The sequence below is a fragment of the Egretta garzetta genome, unplaced genomic scaffold (assembly GCF_000687185.1).
Source record: "Egretta garzetta isolate BGI_Z169 unplaced genomic scaffold, ASM68718v1 scaffold341, whole genome shotgun sequence".
Classification (NCBI taxonomy): domain Eukaryota; kingdom Metazoa; phylum Chordata; class Aves; order Pelecaniformes; family Ardeidae; genus Egretta; species Egretta garzetta.
The window spans coordinates 1,205,122-1,222,542 of NW_009258546.1; the positions used below are offsets into that span (position 1 = coordinate 1,205,122).

The window sequence follows — 17,421 nt, forward strand, 5'->3', positions numbered from 1 at the left end:
GAGGGGGAAACCATGAAAACTGAAGTGTCATGCTGTTGGATTCTGCTCTGGAGCTAGATTTAATGGCATGCTGGAGAAACATAGTAATACAGATTTCACCCATTTTATTGAATCAAGATTTAAGTTTCTTAGCTATACTGAAAAAGAAAGTTATTTCTAGTGAAACAACCTTTTGAATTGTACTTGTATATACATATATATGTATATACATCTCCGCTGTGACTATACGTGCACCTCAAGCACCCAAGTTTATATACTTTCAACTCCTGCACCTACTTGGCATATACATGATTTGTCTCATCTCATACTCCACATCAAGAGCAATAAGGATGGTGTTAAGCTTCTCCTCCAGCATGCCCCAAAATAGACTCCCAAACATTAAGGGACTCAAAGAAAAAGGTAAGATAGGAGAAAGCACACATATTTATCAGCAAGCTCTCCTGAAGAAATCTAGGTTCTTCTAGTCTTCACATTCTTGTGCATTTCCACATTTGCGCTGCAGATGACTTCAACATTCATAAGTAAGTAAGTGGAGTTGCAGTTGCCCCAAAACTACCAAACTCTTATTGCTAACAATCAAGTTTTGGAGCTAGGCAAGAAGGCTTAGTCAGTCCTGTATCTTTGAGATACAAAAAGTTCCAGCAACCTACACTGCAGCAAGAACAGTTTCTTAGATGACCATGAAGATTGCTCAGCCTATGAAGTATAAAAAAACTTCCAAAACAAGCCAGAATTTACATATGTTGGAATGTTTGGAACGATGTGATTGCATCTGAGCAGCAGCTTCTGAAACCATGGACCACAGCTGGTATCATTGGTCTGTATTGTGCATTGAGGGAGACGTTAAAAAAACACCTTCTACATTTATACTATATTTCTTAGCTGTCAAAGTGGTAAGGGTTGTCAAAAAAAAAAAAAAAAAAAAAAAAAAAAAAAAAAAAAAAAGAATAAAAGCAGTAGTGCCAGGTGACCAGTTCCAGGGATATTGCTAGTCTCTTTCACAACCTGCCCAAGTCCTTAGAGTTATGAAATTGTCAAGGAAGGAGGAAGCAAAACTAATCTACCTAAGGACCCTGTATTCCTGGAAGCCACTTCCAAGTTCAGTTTCTTTTTTTCCAATACAAGCTAACTAGTAGTTCACCTCAAAGGAGCAGACCCAATGCTGTCAACCTTCAGCTTTGTCCTGCAAATGTGGGGTAGAATGATCTGCAGACAGTTTAAAATTTTGCTAAATAATACTAATGTCATGCAGGCTCACACATACATTAGAAATTTGCATTCAAAGCCTAACACATTGACTTCACCCTTCCACCTTGCAAAGTTTTTAGCTTTGAGTGTTGAGACATACACACATACATTCCAGTGTGAGGCGCAATTTTGGTTTCATGCCCTAAAATTTCCTTTCCAGCACTGGATAAATCAAACATTTTGGTCTCCTAATATAAATTTCTTTAGCCATAGCTGAGAGACTTCAGCATCTGAGCTGGCAGTGATTTCAAACCTAACCAATCCTCTCCTCAGGCACATATCCAAAAGAAAACACAATTCTCCCATTTCTTTTTGACCTCATCTAAGTAGTAAATGGCTTAGCATACTTTCAGTAGAACAGAGATCCCTACAGACATTGCTAGACTTTGTAAAGGAGAAGTAACAGTGGCAAGTCTATGTCCTATACTGAGAACTGCAGTGCACACTGTTAGCTGAAGGGTGGCTCTTTTATTTCTCTTTACTGCTTATTTGGTTCAAGCTCAAGATGAATCTCTCCCATGAGCTCGGACAATGACATCCTGCTGCCACTCTGCTTTTTCAAGACTGACAGATATCTCTGGTATCTCACCGTTAATCTCAAAACAGTTGGGATTAACTACTTGGTTAAAGCCACTTTATTCATTAAAGCCTAGGTACAAGGCTGCAGAAATGCTTGCTTTTCAGATTCTGGTGAGACCTAACAAACTCAGACTTGGACAGCATCTGCCTCTAAGTGTGAGGGTCCCAAGGCTAACCAAAAAAACAGATGAAGAACACATTATTATGGATCTGCAGTCTACGGCTATCACAACATCACATCTAATTAACATCATACATGTAGTTCACCATGTCATTGATCTCACCAGGTCAGAATGTTCCAGGCATATCTTCCATCATTTTGTTACATTTAATCTAAAAAGTTGATTTGTTTTGCCCCCTTATCTTATGCCTTTTCCAGAATTTCATTTTCTGATGGTTATAAACATGCAACTTATTCATAGCCAGTTTACAGCCATCTGCATCCAGGTCCATATTGCTCTTCAATTTCCTAAGTTCATTTGGCTTCCTGGCATACAGACAGGTGGACAATACAACATGTTCCCCTGTTACCTCTAAAGCATCAGAAATTCAGTCTGAAGTTATTTGTTACAATCAGCACCTACCTGTAACTATCATTCTGCTTATTATATCTCACTAAGGCAAAAATATCTGCCATGCAGTTAAGGAAGTTAATCCAGTAATAATGAAGCTCACATGTATTTTAATGTGCTTTTTTTTTCCTGTAGCAGATCACAGATTTAATCAATGTAAAATATATTAATCAATGTAAAATATATAAAATATCCTAGACTATACACATTTTACTGTTTATAAAGGAGGTCCCATAAAACTTTGTTTTAAAAATTGAGCTAGTACCACAAACACAGACTTGTTGCCATTATATGAAGCATAAAACGTGCTACATAGTTTTGTGGTTTGTGTGTGTGTTTGATAGGCTTGTGATTAAAAATTCTTTTAGTTGATAAAAAAAGTACTGATTCTGAACTTCACTTATACCAAAACTTTCATTGAAGAAAAGATTCCAATGAAATTTAACTGGCAGAATTATAATACAGAGGAGGATTTAAAGTGCAAGTACACAAAAATGTATTACCAGTCTTGACCCATAACTTTGGGCAAATCTGGGCAATAAAAAAGTCAGAGAAATCCTTATGGTTGCCTTGCAAGGTATTTTTATGGAATCAGGTAGAGCCTTCTTGCTTTGATAGATTTCCTTAACACCATCTCTAAGTTTTCACAGTCCTTACAAACAGCATCAAAGAAAAGTGTAAGCCTAAACAACTTCATTGGCTGTATGGGTTTGTTCCAGATAGAACGGTGACTTTTGCCAACAGCTGTGATCAACGCTATTGAAGACTGCACCATGAAAAAACACTTACGATGGGATTTCAACCTAAGTACCCAGTGCTACTTAGGATGCTTGAGAATATATTGCCTAGTCTCCAGCTGCTATTCCAAAACGGGCACAGATCTCCTGTAGGCCCTGAGTCATATCTGCCAGGCCTGTACAGACATTTCAGATATGTTGGGACATCTAAAATGGTGCTGGACGCCTTTATTTGGGTTACTCAATCCTACCTCACAGATGACATATGGCAAACCCTTACAGCAGCTATCATTGCTGTATAGGACAGCACAGTGGGATATCTGTATGCTAATTTTTCCAATTGTAGAAGTAACAAAAAAGAGGTGCTATAGTTGCAAGAAAGCAAGTACGAAGCGTTAGTACAGATTCAATGAGCTTTGAGATTCACCACATCTAACACAGACCAGTGTCAATCCCCTGTTTTCTTGCTGATACCTTTATCCCTGGCTACTGTCAACTGAAAATATGAGGAAGGTGATATGGCTCCATCGGCCAGCTGTGGATTGCTTAAAATGACCTAAATGATAACACACCCTTATGGATTTAGGGCACATCTGCCCCTCCAGCTCATTATGACACCAAGGACAGTTGAACCTCAAAATGTTTGTCAAAAATTGAAAAGAACGGGGTGTATCAATTACATTCAAGGCCAGGTTGGATGGGGCTCTGAGCAATCTGATCTAGTTAGCAGTGTCCCTGCTCACTGCAGGGGGGTTGGACTAGATGACCACTAGTGGTCCCTTCCAACCCTAAACATTCTATGATTCTATGATCACAACAAGTCCTCTTAACAGCAACAAGGGAAGAATGATTCCTCTTTTACTAATGCTGATGCTCTGATGAAGAGGTACATTGAGTTGGCAAACATTTCTTACTAACAATATTTACGTTCCTCTGATACCTAAAGATTATTTTTTTTTAAAGTGTGGAATTCTTTTTGTTCTAGTCACTTCTTCCATTTAGAGTAAAAGAAGTTAATATTAAGAGCTTAAATCTAGAAAGTAAGACCAGCTGTGGACAAAACTAGCAAGGAAGTTCTAACAACAGTTAGTCAGCCTGAGAACCAGGTTTAGAAATCGTAAGCTTTGCAATCATTTTAAAAAACTCAGCAACAGAGCATGGATAGAAATAAGAGTTTTCTTCTTTCCATCCATTTTTCTTCATTCCATTCCATCTAGCCTAAGAGATGCTAGTGTGGATAACTAGTGTGACCCACACATGGAATCATATTGTCCTCACAATGTTTTCAACCAAAAGTCTGAAAAACACATGCTGCCAAAAATCTGGAGAATATGTGGTTTATGGTCTGAAAGATTTGAGAAACGCTGATATAAAATACATAAATACCTAAAATAAACACCACCTAAATATTAAAAGGCAATATTCAGTAGTTAATGCCAAATTAATTCACATCACTAACAAATATTTTTATGCATTTATATTTTATGAAAATGTATGAAATTTAATTTGTGAAGTGATCCAAATAAATGCCTTCGATAAAAACACGCTTTAAAAATAACATTCTTGCTTTGACCTTATCTCCTAAAGTGGTTCAACATAAAAATTGTTTTATGAGACAGACTTAGAGACACCTAGTCAAGCAGTTGACAGTAAAGAATGCAAGAATGGAACTGTCTTTCTAAAATAGTTTTCACTTCCATAAATAGCATGCAGGAAGGGCTTAGGGTAGAATTAAAAGCAATATGAATCTTAAAAAAAAAAAAAAAAATCACTAGAAAATGTAAGGAAAAAGATACGTGTAAAATGAGAGCGAATCATGGATGGCTTGAAAGCTGGAGAAGACTCTTCGCCTTCTTGAAATACGATAGTGACAATGTCATTTCCAATATGTCGCTTCCTTTCTACCTGGAAAAAAAAGAAAAGAAAAAAAAAAAGGGAGAAAAAAAAAAAGGAAATAGACACAAAGACTTAAAAGACATAAATAAATACCTTAACAATTCTATGACAGAATGGTAAAACAATATTCCTAAACTGCAAACAGAAAAGTTATGGTCAATATGACTGAAGCCAATACAAAATTATTACTTCGCTATAAGCAAGTAAACCTAGCAATGCCATGGTGCACACACACAGCAGCTGCTAAAACAGCTGCTGTTGCATTTTTTTAAGTTAGCTAAGCACTCATAATACCCATAATTAATATTCACAAGTTGGGCACAGAACACCTAGCATTCCAAAAAAAGCAAATCCACCACTTGAAATAAAAGGAAAAAAAACATGATGCTGAGTTGTTCTCTAAAAACAGTAAATGTCATGATTGGCCTCTGATTTCTGCTGTGGTCTTGTCATCAATCCAGGGCAAAAAGCATGAGAAAATTGACAGGGAAATAAAAAAAGGACAATATAGTTATATCAACTATTTATATTATTATAAAAATATATGATTATTGTTTAAATAAGAAAATAGTGAAACAAGTAATTTGTGAGTAATTTTAGGTAAATCATTAAAAATGCGTGATGTATAGGTAAATGCATGTGCTTATAAAGTATTTTTTTCATCACATAATAAATAGAAAGGTTCAAGCAATGGATAACAGCACATTTGAACAAGTACCCAAGAACTCACCTAGTCAATCTATGAGAGGGCAACAGCAGTGCTTTAGAGGAAATGCACAAAGCTTGCCATTAACACGCTCACAAGGGGAATTTCTTTCAAGCTACAGGAATTGCTGCATACGAGTTGTGAGTTACATGTGAGTATTCTGACTATTCATACACAAGTCTAATTTCCAGCTTTCCTAAGTTCTTTGAGGTAATGATAATTGCAGCAGTGAAGCTCTACAAGTCATCTGAATAACAAAATATTCAACCACTTCTCTCAATCAATTTTGACCTTCTTTGCAAGTGTCTTTAGTACCTTAATAGAGATGATATGATGCATTATCTTCTAACAAACATCATGACATTTTCAGCATTAGGTATAATACTGAGGAAAAAAAAGATAGCAAAACTCTCAAGACTTACATTTCTAAAATATTAACAGGCAAAAAATCCCTTATTTTCTTTCAAAGCTTTGGAGTTCGTGATTTAATAAATAAATAATTTTTTAAAATAATATTAAAAAAAGAAAGCGAGAGCCATGTACCTGCTGCTTGTTGTCTCTAGAATATGGTAGCATGGTTGAAACATGGAACATAATTTCATGCCCTTGAAAAACTGTATAGATGGAACAGGTTCCTGTTGTATCATCTGCAAGGGAAAACAACATTCTCAGAAGGAATATGTCCTTTAAGTTTTCTAAAGGTCAAAAGATATTTCAGGTCCTTCTACCAAACCTTCTTTAGTCATCCTTTTTTCTGATCCATTTTAGAAAATGTCCATGCTGCATGTTTTACATGGGTCTAAACCCACGTTTGCAACCTAATCTCCATATTCACACACTTAAAACCTATGATGTCTTTCACCTAATCTCCTGAAATCATGCTGGGTTCTTCAAGCCATGATGACCTACTATCACAAAGCAACTAACGTGTCAGGTTAATCTTCACCCCATTCCGATATAAAACTAAACCATCCACCTTGAAAATATAGGTCATATAAATGCTTTTCTTCAGCTGCGTTTCATACTAGTGATTTAAGCTAACCTGACTTTTTCCTGGTGAAGTGGAGCATTTAGCGTGCACATGAGGAAGTCTGTTTTAGGATTGCATTATTTCCTCAATATATACAATATTCGCATGCAATAAACAAAACTATATATATTGCAGCCCCCCTGCCTTTTTTGCTTCAGATGAGTTCTTACTTTTAGTGTCCAGTCCTCCTCTGTAGCCTGTCCAGCCTTTCAAAGTAATTGTGTCACCCAAGAGATGCAAAAATCTTCGAAAGCTTTCACTTCCGGTTTCTACATGTGGAAGGGAGAAACATTACAACAGAAAAGCACACGTAGTAATAGAACACCTATAAAAAAAATAATCAAAATACAGGAACAGGTCCTAATCCCAGGACATGAGGACCAAAGTTGCAGCTGAATTAGTTTCTCCTCATGTCATTCAAGTCTTCTACCTTTACAGATACAGCACCCCAGCCTTGCAGAACAGGCATCATCATGTGACGCTGAACTCTCTTGCTAACTCCCAAGACACTATTCAAGTGGATAGAAGAACGTGATCATGCTGCAGAAACATAAAAGAACTAGAAACAAATGACTTTTTGCATGTAACAGGAGTCGCCTCCTTCAACTGCATCCTTTCTCTAAATCTTGTATTGTGTAGTCTATTTCTAGAAAAGACATTTCAATATCTTCCAAGTTACAATAGTAGGTTTCCTACATCAACCTTTTATAGAAATAGAAGATTCTATGCTACAATTTTTCACTCAACATGAACATGAAAACCTAACAAAACCACTGTTCACATAACTATCACCTTGCTTCTGGCTTCCATGTGTAGGCACTGTCCTACATCTTTTTGTTCAGATTAATAGAACAATTAAGAAAAAGGTGAAAAACTCACCATTGCTGAACATTTCATCATCTGTAAGCTGCCCATCCTTAGCATAAAGGACTCCAAATTTAAAATTCACAGATCCCTGAGAAATAAAACCAAACATTATATGATAGACAGGCAATCAAACAAAAGACCTAAAATAATGTTTTCTTTAAGGACTTTTACGTACGTACCTTTGTATACATCTTACACATGGGAATATATATTTCATACCAACTCTATCAGATGCTCAAGTAGCCTAATAATTCAGCTTTGTTCATAAATTATGAATTTTATGATATAGAGTCAGTGATCTGTTAATATGATATACTAAGTTGATGCTTAAAATGATTTTTGATCTCATATGTTGCAAAGAAATACTGCATTGCAATAAGCAATTGATTTCTAAGTTGTCACAAGCGTGTCAGTGCAAATATTTAAAATACAAAGCTGTATTCGTTGAACAGGTGTGTGAGCTAGGAGTGGTAAGTTTACATTTACCTCTTGCTCTTCAAGAACCAATAAATCCTGTAAACAAAACAATATCTTTAGCACATTGGTATTAAAGATAACACAAACAAAACTGTAACGTCCTTGTACATTTAAGTTTTGTTTTGAAGTGGCCAGTTCAACTGATAAAGACATTTTACTTTGTAGTATCATGTAACCCTACTCATCATTATTATCCTGCTACTGAAAGAAATAAACTAGTAGTGTTTATACTTAATGACTTATTTTCCCAGAAAATAATACAGAAAAACAACCAAACAAAAAAAGAAGTCACCGCCTACCTTTTGTATTTCAGGATGAAAAATTTCCCTTGGGTTCCTCTCAAATTTGTCAAGACTCATAGCACTGAAATGCAAATTAAATGCTTTATAGAAGGGCAAGTATACATTTCAACATTAAACTACTAACTGATTGCAGTTAGAACTGGTTACAAAAGGAATTGTTCAAAAAGTCTCTCTTACATGGCGTGTTTTGTGGAGTAGCCATTTCCTTCCCACAATACTAACCTCCAAGAATTCCTAGACTTCTTTTGGATTTTAGAAATTAGTAAGACCCCACATGGAGATCAGGTTTAAATTTACTGTATTTACTTATAAAGCCCAGAGCTTTATTCCATCACCCCTCACTTCGGCTTTATACATAATCATTGTGAGCATTTTAGGATGACCCAATAACCTATACTATTTTGTAAGCTTTTCTTCTCTCTCTTCTAAAATAATTCTAGGCACGTCAAATGAAAAATGAGCAGTTCAGCATCAAATTCACACGCGAAAGATCCACAAACAGACAGAAAAAAAAGTATTTAAAAAAAACAAGATCAACTGCCTCAACAAACAGAAATATCTAATTTATAGCATTTTTTCCTAACTCGTGTTTCTGCATTTACTGTTATTTTTGCCCATTTTTTTTTCCACAGCATTAATTTATAGAACTGCGCAGCATGTCACAGAGTGCCAGATGCAATCTGGAATGCAGTCTCTCTGGGGCACAGTGAACTAACAGGGAGGTCAAATCTGATGCACCCTTCCATCATTGTTTATGCTAGATCACAATGCAGACAGGATTTGCTTTAGTTCCTTTTGAAAGGAATTCAAATGTTCCGATTAATTCAGAAAAAAACAGGTTTATTAATGTAACCAAAATTCTACTAGCTACAGTGTGTAGCTAGATTCACACTGGCTGTGAACAGGGTGAAAAGTCACAGGAATCTAAATCAGGCCTGAGGGAAGGCTCAAGAAACGTAAAAGCAAAAGAATACTCAGGGAAGAGATTTTAGTCCAAGCTCAAGTGGGCAAAAGGAGATGACATTTATCCAGCTGATCGCAGGTAGCACAGACCCTGAGAGAATTGGGGAACAAGGTCTGAAACAAGCCTGCATTTTCTGCTGCAAAATACTGGAGCATCACAGGATGAAATATGAGGGTGTTTCAGGAAGAGTTATGACCCTAGCTAACAGAAGACAAAGTTTCTCCACTCTGGGATGCCTGACCAAAAAATGTATATGTGGGTGAGAGTGGAGGGAGAGGCTGGGTTAGAAAGGGATGTTTGGAAGAGATATTTCAGCGATTGGTGGGCAGACATGGAATATCAGGTGCTTATGCAGGTACAGCATGCAGTACTGACAACTAAGAACACTATTCAAGCCAGCACTGTAGGAGTTAGAAGAGGGGACTTGGCTCATCTCGATGAGGAAGATGGAAAAGATCTGAAGTGTTTTCAACTCACCACCTTGACATTCCAAACCAGAGCCACAGCCCAGGAAATCAGAATTAAGACGTGAGGCTCAGTGGCCTGCTAGCCTCTCTGGTAAATTCAGTGATCTGTGCAGTTGTAGGAAAATCCAGATCTGGTGGTACTGACTTCACATCACAACACATGTCCTGTTCCCAAAATTCTCCCCTCACATCAGCACTGGCAGCATTATCCAGTGGACCACATTCAACCAAGCAAGAGACATTTGCTCGTACTCTATACAGATCAAAGGTTTTGAAGACCTGCAGACTGCCTGTTTATCTGGTACACACTACGTATTCAGTAAATGAAGGCAGTTTTAATGGGTTTCTAGAAGAGGTAAAATCCTTACAGAAGATGCATTTGAAGACATTGTCAGTGAGGGATTTGAGGAAAACAGACCACACGATTAGATCTTAAAAACTGCAGATTACATTTGAATGAACACTTTGCAAACAGGTGCTCTGACATTTCAGTTGAATATAATGTTGAAAGAAATAGAAATTGGCTTGCTTACTTTATGTTCTCTTCTGCTACAAGAGGCAGGACGGAGTATGAGCGTGCCAGTATGACTCTGGCTGGGGGAAGGAATTTTCTTGGCTTCACTGACAGTGTGTATAGCGCACCCATAGTGAGATGTACATGGAGACAGTCAACTGAAGAAATAATTCTTGGTTTCTTCCCTGTCTGCCTCCTCCTGCTAAGGCTGCATGATAACCACCTCTCTAGTCAAAATCTGCTGTTCCTTAGGTCTGTTTATTGTGTTATCTAATTAAAAAAGATATTTCTTCTCAAGCACTGCAGTTCCACTTAGCACTTGTTTTCCAATTAACTTGCAAATCGTCCCTCTGCTGAAGAAAAAGCGCTAAGAATTTTTTCCCCATTTTAAGTTGTCACTTCATCTCTTCCAGACCAGGCTCTAAACCCACTTTTTGCTGCCTTCAATGATTAAGATTTATAAACCTGTTCTTACTGTTTTTAAAAATATCTCGTGAAAACCATGAAATACAAGCTCTGAATTACAGGAAAAGGCATACAGACAAATATCTTAACTGATAACTTATTTGTAAATACATACCTTAATATAGATTTCACTGATAATGTTTTTGTGGGACTATAAGGGAGACATATTTTCTGAGTACCCTATAAAGAAAAAAAGCTAGGAGATATTACAGGATATACTGACTTCTTCTATATATTAAAATAGGAATATTAACAAAAACAATTAAGTAAAAACCCCAAAGAACAAAACCGTTTGCTGTGGTTTAACCCGGCAGGCAGCTGAACATCACACAGCCATTTGCTCACTCCCCCACTCTTCAGTGGGATGGGGGAGAGAATCAGGAAAAAAGAAGGTAAAACCCATGGGTTGAGATAAAGACAGTTTAATAGAACAGTAGAGGAAAAGAGTAATATAATAGTAATAGAATATACAAAACAAGTGACACACAATGCAATTGCTCACCACCCGCTGACTGATGCCCAGCCCATCCCCGAGCAGCAATCACTCTCCCCCAGCCAGCTCCCCCCATCTCTATACTGGACATGATGCCATATGGTCTGGAATAGCCCTGGGGCCAGTTGGGGTCGGCTGTCCCAGCTGTGCCCCCTCCCAGCAACTTGTACCCCTGGCAGAGTAGGGGAAGCTGAAAAGTCCTTGCCTGGTGTAAGCCCTGCTCAGCAACAACTGAACCATCAGGGTGTTACCAACATTCTTCTCATCCCAAATCCAAAACACAGCACTGTGCCAGCTACTAGGAAGAGAATTAACTCTATCCCAACTGAAACCAGGACACCATACTAGTTTTACTTAGCCATTTTTACTACTGGGTTGGGGGGGGGCGGGGCGGGGCAGGGGGAGAAAAAAAAACCAGAGAAACTAACTGGTGCAAAATTATTTTTTACTTAGTTTTGACTTCCTTGGCATATGGTACGAGTGCTGCTGAAACTAGCAGACATTACAAACTATTTCTTTTTTTAAGAGAAAAAAGTGAGCTAGGCATGCATACAAGAGAGTTTTAAATCAATTGCTTGGACAAAAGGCTCTTATGAAATGTTAAGCGAAAAAAATTCATTAAACAATTAAACAATACTAGTGAAACCAGTATCACACCTGCCTAATTTTCTTAACATTTTAAATGAAAGTACTAAAAGCAGTATAAAGTCATTGCCTAAATTCATAGCAGGACATAATCAAGAACAATTTAGGCAACATTTCTAAAAATAACAGAGTTAAAAAATATCTGGCATCACAGATTTCTTTCAGAAAGTTTAGTATAATGTTATCTAGAAAGCTACTTTAGTTTTATCTACTATGGTAGAATTATATGTTCTTACTGTATAAAATAAAAAAATACGTATTAAATACTGAAATTCTGAAGAAAGCAAAAATGTGTATGATAAATATATCCAACATAAACAAGTAAACAAAAAATTAAAGTCAGAGCAGCAATTAACTATTTGTTTCTTACTGTTTTTCTCCAAAGTATAGAATGGTATTGAGGAACGCGCTGATTATTTTGGTCAGACAGTACAACAGACAGAAGGAAAGGGTTCTTCTCTGCATCTGTACCTATATAATTTTGGTGAACTGTTAGGGAAAAACGAGAAGCATTATCAACCGTAAAGAAAACACAGATACCTGCTCATACACACACACATACAGACACGTGTATAAATATGTAAATATACACCTTCATATATAAAAATATATACTTATCTACATAAATAACCATGCATTTATATACAGATGTGTAAAAAACCCAAGTGATAGGTACAGCCTTCAAGGCCAAGATGGGGTTCAAAACATCCCTTTTTGGTAGCAGGGGTCCTGCCGCTTAGAGAAAACCATCCTTTGTTTTTAGGTTAAAAATACATGAAACAAGAACTTATTTTCTGTACAGGACAGAAAATGTATCAATAATAAATTAATACCATACCTTTTTCTGTATTTAAATAACAGCATTTAAAATCTACATTGCATTTTCATTGATCAAAATTTCAATCCATTTGCAAAAAGGTAATTACCTTTCCCTAAAAAATATTTGAAATACCATCTTGTATGATACTCTGGGTTTTCCAAATGCACATCTGTTCTGTGCCATGTACCTGGAGCATAGTCTGTATTCTGAAATAGAATTGGGAGACCATTAGATCAAATGCCAAGTGGAAAAAAAGGACAACATAATATAGGCAAAAGCCAATCAAGACTGGCTGATTCACCAGAAGAGTTTTAGCTGGACATTGTTTTGTAAAAAGCAAAGAATTATTCTGAAGTCTGTTGTTGTGCAGTTGAAATTAAAAATTCTCCGTCTCCTTTTTTTTCTTCTTTTCTTTCTAAGTAACTACAGTTTTTTCCTATTGTACCACCATTAGAGTTAATAGCTTAGTATCCCACTGAAAAGAAGATATTTCATTGTGGAATTTGAAGACTTATAAGTTTTTAAAACTTATAAATAAATTAATTAATAAACAGAATTCTGCCTCCAGGTTTCATTTTCTCAGTTCTTCCAAAATTAATCTTCAAGGACTCCTTGCTATACCAGAGCATGCTCTGGAAGTTCTCCAGTGTTGTTTCTGGATTGGCCGGTTAAGGTACATTCCAAAGTATCCCTCAAGTCCTTTTCCACTAAGAATTAACATATGCAGAGAAAAAGCCATTCTACATATCCATTCACCACGTGGCCATTCATCACCCACTCAGACAACCTTTCTGTTATACAAGCTAATCAGCTTTTTAACTGTTAATATCAGTTCAATACAAGCTTACCAAGACCTTACATATATTTCAAGAATATGAGGTCTTCTTTCTTTCAATATTAAGATTATATTTATGGCTGAAAAAGTTTTGCAAAGGAAGATAAAAAAATGAAGATAAGTAGAAACCTAAGTGTCACTGGAATTGTTGCAGGGACACACCGTGAGTTTAACAGCACAGGAATCTGGAGGGAATGACTCTGTCAGGCTCCACTCAGCTTCTTTATCTCTTATTTAAAGATAAGCATAGTTGCCAAAAGACAACTAAGGGGGGAAAAGTGAAGCTATAACCTCATCACACCGAGGAATAAACTTAAAAGGACAAAGGTCAGCTTGAATTGAGTAGTATCACCAGGACACCGGTATAAAGTGGTGAACTAGACACTATGAAGTGTTATTCAGAGGATAAGATCGGTATTTTTCTTCTAACATGATCAGGTGAGCAAAATGTTAACAAAACTAAACAAAATACCAGCTTTTCCCTTAAAAAATTAAATTGTTGAGATTGCATACTCTTGAGAGAAGAGCTAAGCTACACTTTGGGGGAAAAAAACCCACCATCTCCCTCCTCTTAGATTCTTATATTCTCATATTATTTAGCATTTTTCAAGTCCTCTTCCTTAGTAACTGACTGCAAATACATCTTTCAGTGGTGAAGAATAACTGAAGCTGAATTATTTTTTCAGTTTCCTGTGAGCACCTTTAGCCACTTACCTCACCAGAGGAGCCATTTTCCACACGGAACCGTCCAGCTCTTTGAATGGCTCCATCAGCATCACTAGATATAAGCTGTAAGAGAGTTTAAGATAGATGTTCTAGTTCCAAAAATAGCCATATGATCAGCAATCAAAGCTTACTATGGTTTCTTCTTCTCCCAGGCATCATATGACTACCCACAGAGAAGGGATCAGCACAGCTATTACTAATTTGACTACCGATTTGGAATGACCCAATTATAACTCCAAGGAGGCATGAGCCACAGAGCCATTCGCTCTTTTGGTAGATCCCACTACTAAACAGAAATTCTCCTGTCTCAGATTTTGGCTGCACTAACACACAGAATGCCTACAGAGGGACTTGTCCACTTCCCAGCAACCGATCTTGAAGCTTGCTCCTTTCAAAACAACGGGTCTTACAGACATGATTCTTGTCCTCTCAGCCTTGCTAAGCCTAAAACTCCACTTGTTGGCAGTATTACTGGGACTAGAAGTCTTTTACTGCATTTTATTTATTGATGTTTTCAGGACACAGAGAGCAGCAAGAATCTCCAAACATAATACTCGACAATACTGAACAACATAAGGTACAGGAGACATCCTGGTCTGCTTCCAGCATTAACATCAGAAAACACAGCTTGTTCCCAGTTGAAGACTTCAACAGTTTCATAAATACTCTGGAAAGACTGCCTGGTCTTTTTATAAGGGAATCCAGGGATTCCCAGACCACTGAAATTCTCTTTGTGGTTAAAAAAGCCCTTGAGAAGTTAGTAAAACACAGGATAACATGACAATTCTGATGTGTTCAGCACCACTGCTTAGGATCCCTACAAAAGAAGAAGAGGAAAATGCTGCCAATTATATTGCATGTTACTCCTCTCAAAACTGTAAAAAATGAGACTGTCACATATCATACCAAACTTATGAATGGGATCTGAACAATAATGCAATAGCATATTATTGCTTGCTTCCCTCTAGCAATCCATGCTATTCTAGGATAATACTTTCTCTCTTTACTTGGTGGAAGAGTTATCACAATATTTTGGAGTTCTCTTTGCTCCTTGCTTTAAAGTGATCTGAGGCTATGTCAGGAATAAACTAACATGGCAAAAACTCCAACACATCCTGGTGCTTTGTATAAACTGTAACAGAAATTATATGGACGACTGGTCGTATTACACCGGTGGGAAAGACATAGGAAAAAATGTTTAGGGCAGAGACAAAATAATTGCGTTGTAATAAATAAAAGGTGGAAATAATTGAGCAATTCAGATGCTGTTGTGGAAAACATTAAGCAAGAAAGGTTCAATATTAAACATTTAGAAATCTGAAAGGGCAACAAGCACCTTTATATGTTTGTGAACCAAAAGATAAAAAGACACACTTTCATAAAATACTAGCAAAATTTTAAGGAAAACAATTAAAGACAAGACCATTTGTGTGAGCTTACTGTGAATTTATAATTACCAATATTTTATTTTTTTCCAGCAAAAGAATCTATGTACTAGCAATGAAAGAGCTTCTTTGTATAAAGCAGTCACTTGTTTTTTTGATTGAAACACCACATCCAATATGTGGAATGTATGGAAAGAAAAGAACAAAATAATACCCGGTGTTCTTGCAATGCAACTTCCAGCAACTAAACCACCAATTTACACCCAGTTTACATACCTATTAATAAATATACTACCCAAGAACTTTAAATTACAACTATAGCTAGTAGAAAATCAGTGATTTCTTCCCACAGTAAGAGAGCTGGTGTTCAGTTTCTTTACCCCTGCCCCCCTTCTGTTTTCCTATAGTAAGTTTATGTAATTTCATTAGGGCCTTTTTATACAGAGTGACATTATGTTAACTGCTGACTTACTGCTATTTTCCAAGTGGAGAAGACATTTATATATGAGAAAAAAATGAAGTGCCAATTTAATCTTTGAATTGCAAGAAAATGCAGAATAACTGACAGATTTTCAATACCCTTATTCTGTCTAGTTCTTTTAATTTTAAACACTCTCCCACTAATTCGAGGCATGTACATGTAAAATCACATACACACATATTTATGTACACACAGGAGTATGCCCACCGTTTTTAACTCACATAATTGCAAGTACTTCATCAAATACTACCCTAATATTTTGCAATCTTCAGCTTATAAGAGGAAAAAAGGCTCAATTTCCATCTGGGGGCAAATACGATATTTATACAATTCCTGTCCCATTATGACGAAATTTTCATAAACAAGGTAGTAAAAAGATTTCCTAGCAGAGGTCTAATATATCTATTCCGAACCCTCTTTTTATTACCCTATAACTTTCAAGTACAGCTTAGAAAGCACATTTTCCAAACTATATCCATTTTTTTACCTGGAAATGAAAGAGATTTGAGCTCTGCATTACAGGCTGCTAAAATCAAAGGACAGGCTATGTAAACTTACAAGCTCCACAGATCCATAATGCTTTCTGCTAAACTCTCCACGTCTGCAACCCAGATCTTCAGAGACAGAGCTGGAATAGAAACGCTTAATCAGTGTACATAAGTCAACTAGCCTTACATCTCCTGCAACACTATACCCTGCCATTAACAAATATAATTACTGATGAACAAGGTTCGCAGTGCATAAACTCATTACTGCAGGGAAGGCTCCTTACAACGTGCACAATCTCTAGCAGCCATTGCAGTCTGGCTTTCATATTACCCCCAAAGGAAAAGAAATGCTTGTATCCTGACTGGAAGCAAAAGCTACGATTAAATTAAATATTTAGTCATGATGTGGTTAGAGTTCCAAAGCGGGTGGTGGCTAACAACATGTTTGAAACAGGCATTTAATCTAAGGGAAGAAAAACCTACAGTAAACTTAATGCCTCAAATAGGACAACTGCACTATGCTCAGTATGTTGCCACTGTTTTTTTCAGAGTCTTTTTTTAGCCTAGACACAAAGAGAAATTAACCAATTAGTTTAATTTAAAAGCATAAGGAAAGAACAGCATTTCATAGCTAGGCTTTCCCCCACCAAGGTTAACAAAAATAAAAATGTCAAGCAAGAAAAAGTAATCCTAGAATGCAAAGTTAAAAATCTAGATGCATTAT

The 17,421-nt window shown here is 36.7% G+C and overlaps 1 protein-coding gene across 1 annotated transcript in view; it reads right to left on the bottom strand.

Moving 5' to 3' along the window:
- GARNL3 (GTPase activating Rap/RanGAP domain like 3) overlaps nt 1-16,911 on the bottom strand; it is a 58,494-nt gene extending 41,583 nt beyond the window's left edge. Inside the window, exons 1-12 of the mRNA XM_035903138.1 lie at nt 16,768-16,911; nt 14,332-14,406; nt 12,889-12,988; nt 12,333-12,451; nt 10,940-11,004; nt 8,412-8,475; nt 8,122-8,148; nt 7,648-7,723; nt 6,939-7,037; nt 6,282-6,385; nt 4,933-5,041; nt 2,412-2,457 (exon numbers count right to left, since the gene is read on the bottom strand). Coding sequence (XP_035759031.1) covers nt 2,412-2,457; nt 4,933-5,041; nt 6,282-6,385; nt 6,939-7,037; nt 7,648-7,723; nt 8,122-8,148; nt 8,412-8,475; nt 10,940-11,004; nt 12,333-12,451; nt 12,889-12,988; nt 14,332-14,406; nt 16,768-16,911 — 1,028 coding nt within the window. The remainder of the gene's footprint in view (nt 1-2,411; nt 2,458-4,932; nt 5,042-6,281; nt 6,386-6,938; nt 7,038-7,647; nt 7,724-8,121; nt 8,149-8,411; nt 8,476-10,939; nt 11,005-12,332; nt 12,452-12,888; nt 12,989-14,331; nt 14,407-16,767) is intronic.
- Between the last annotated feature and the right edge of the window lie 510 nt (nt 16,912-17,421).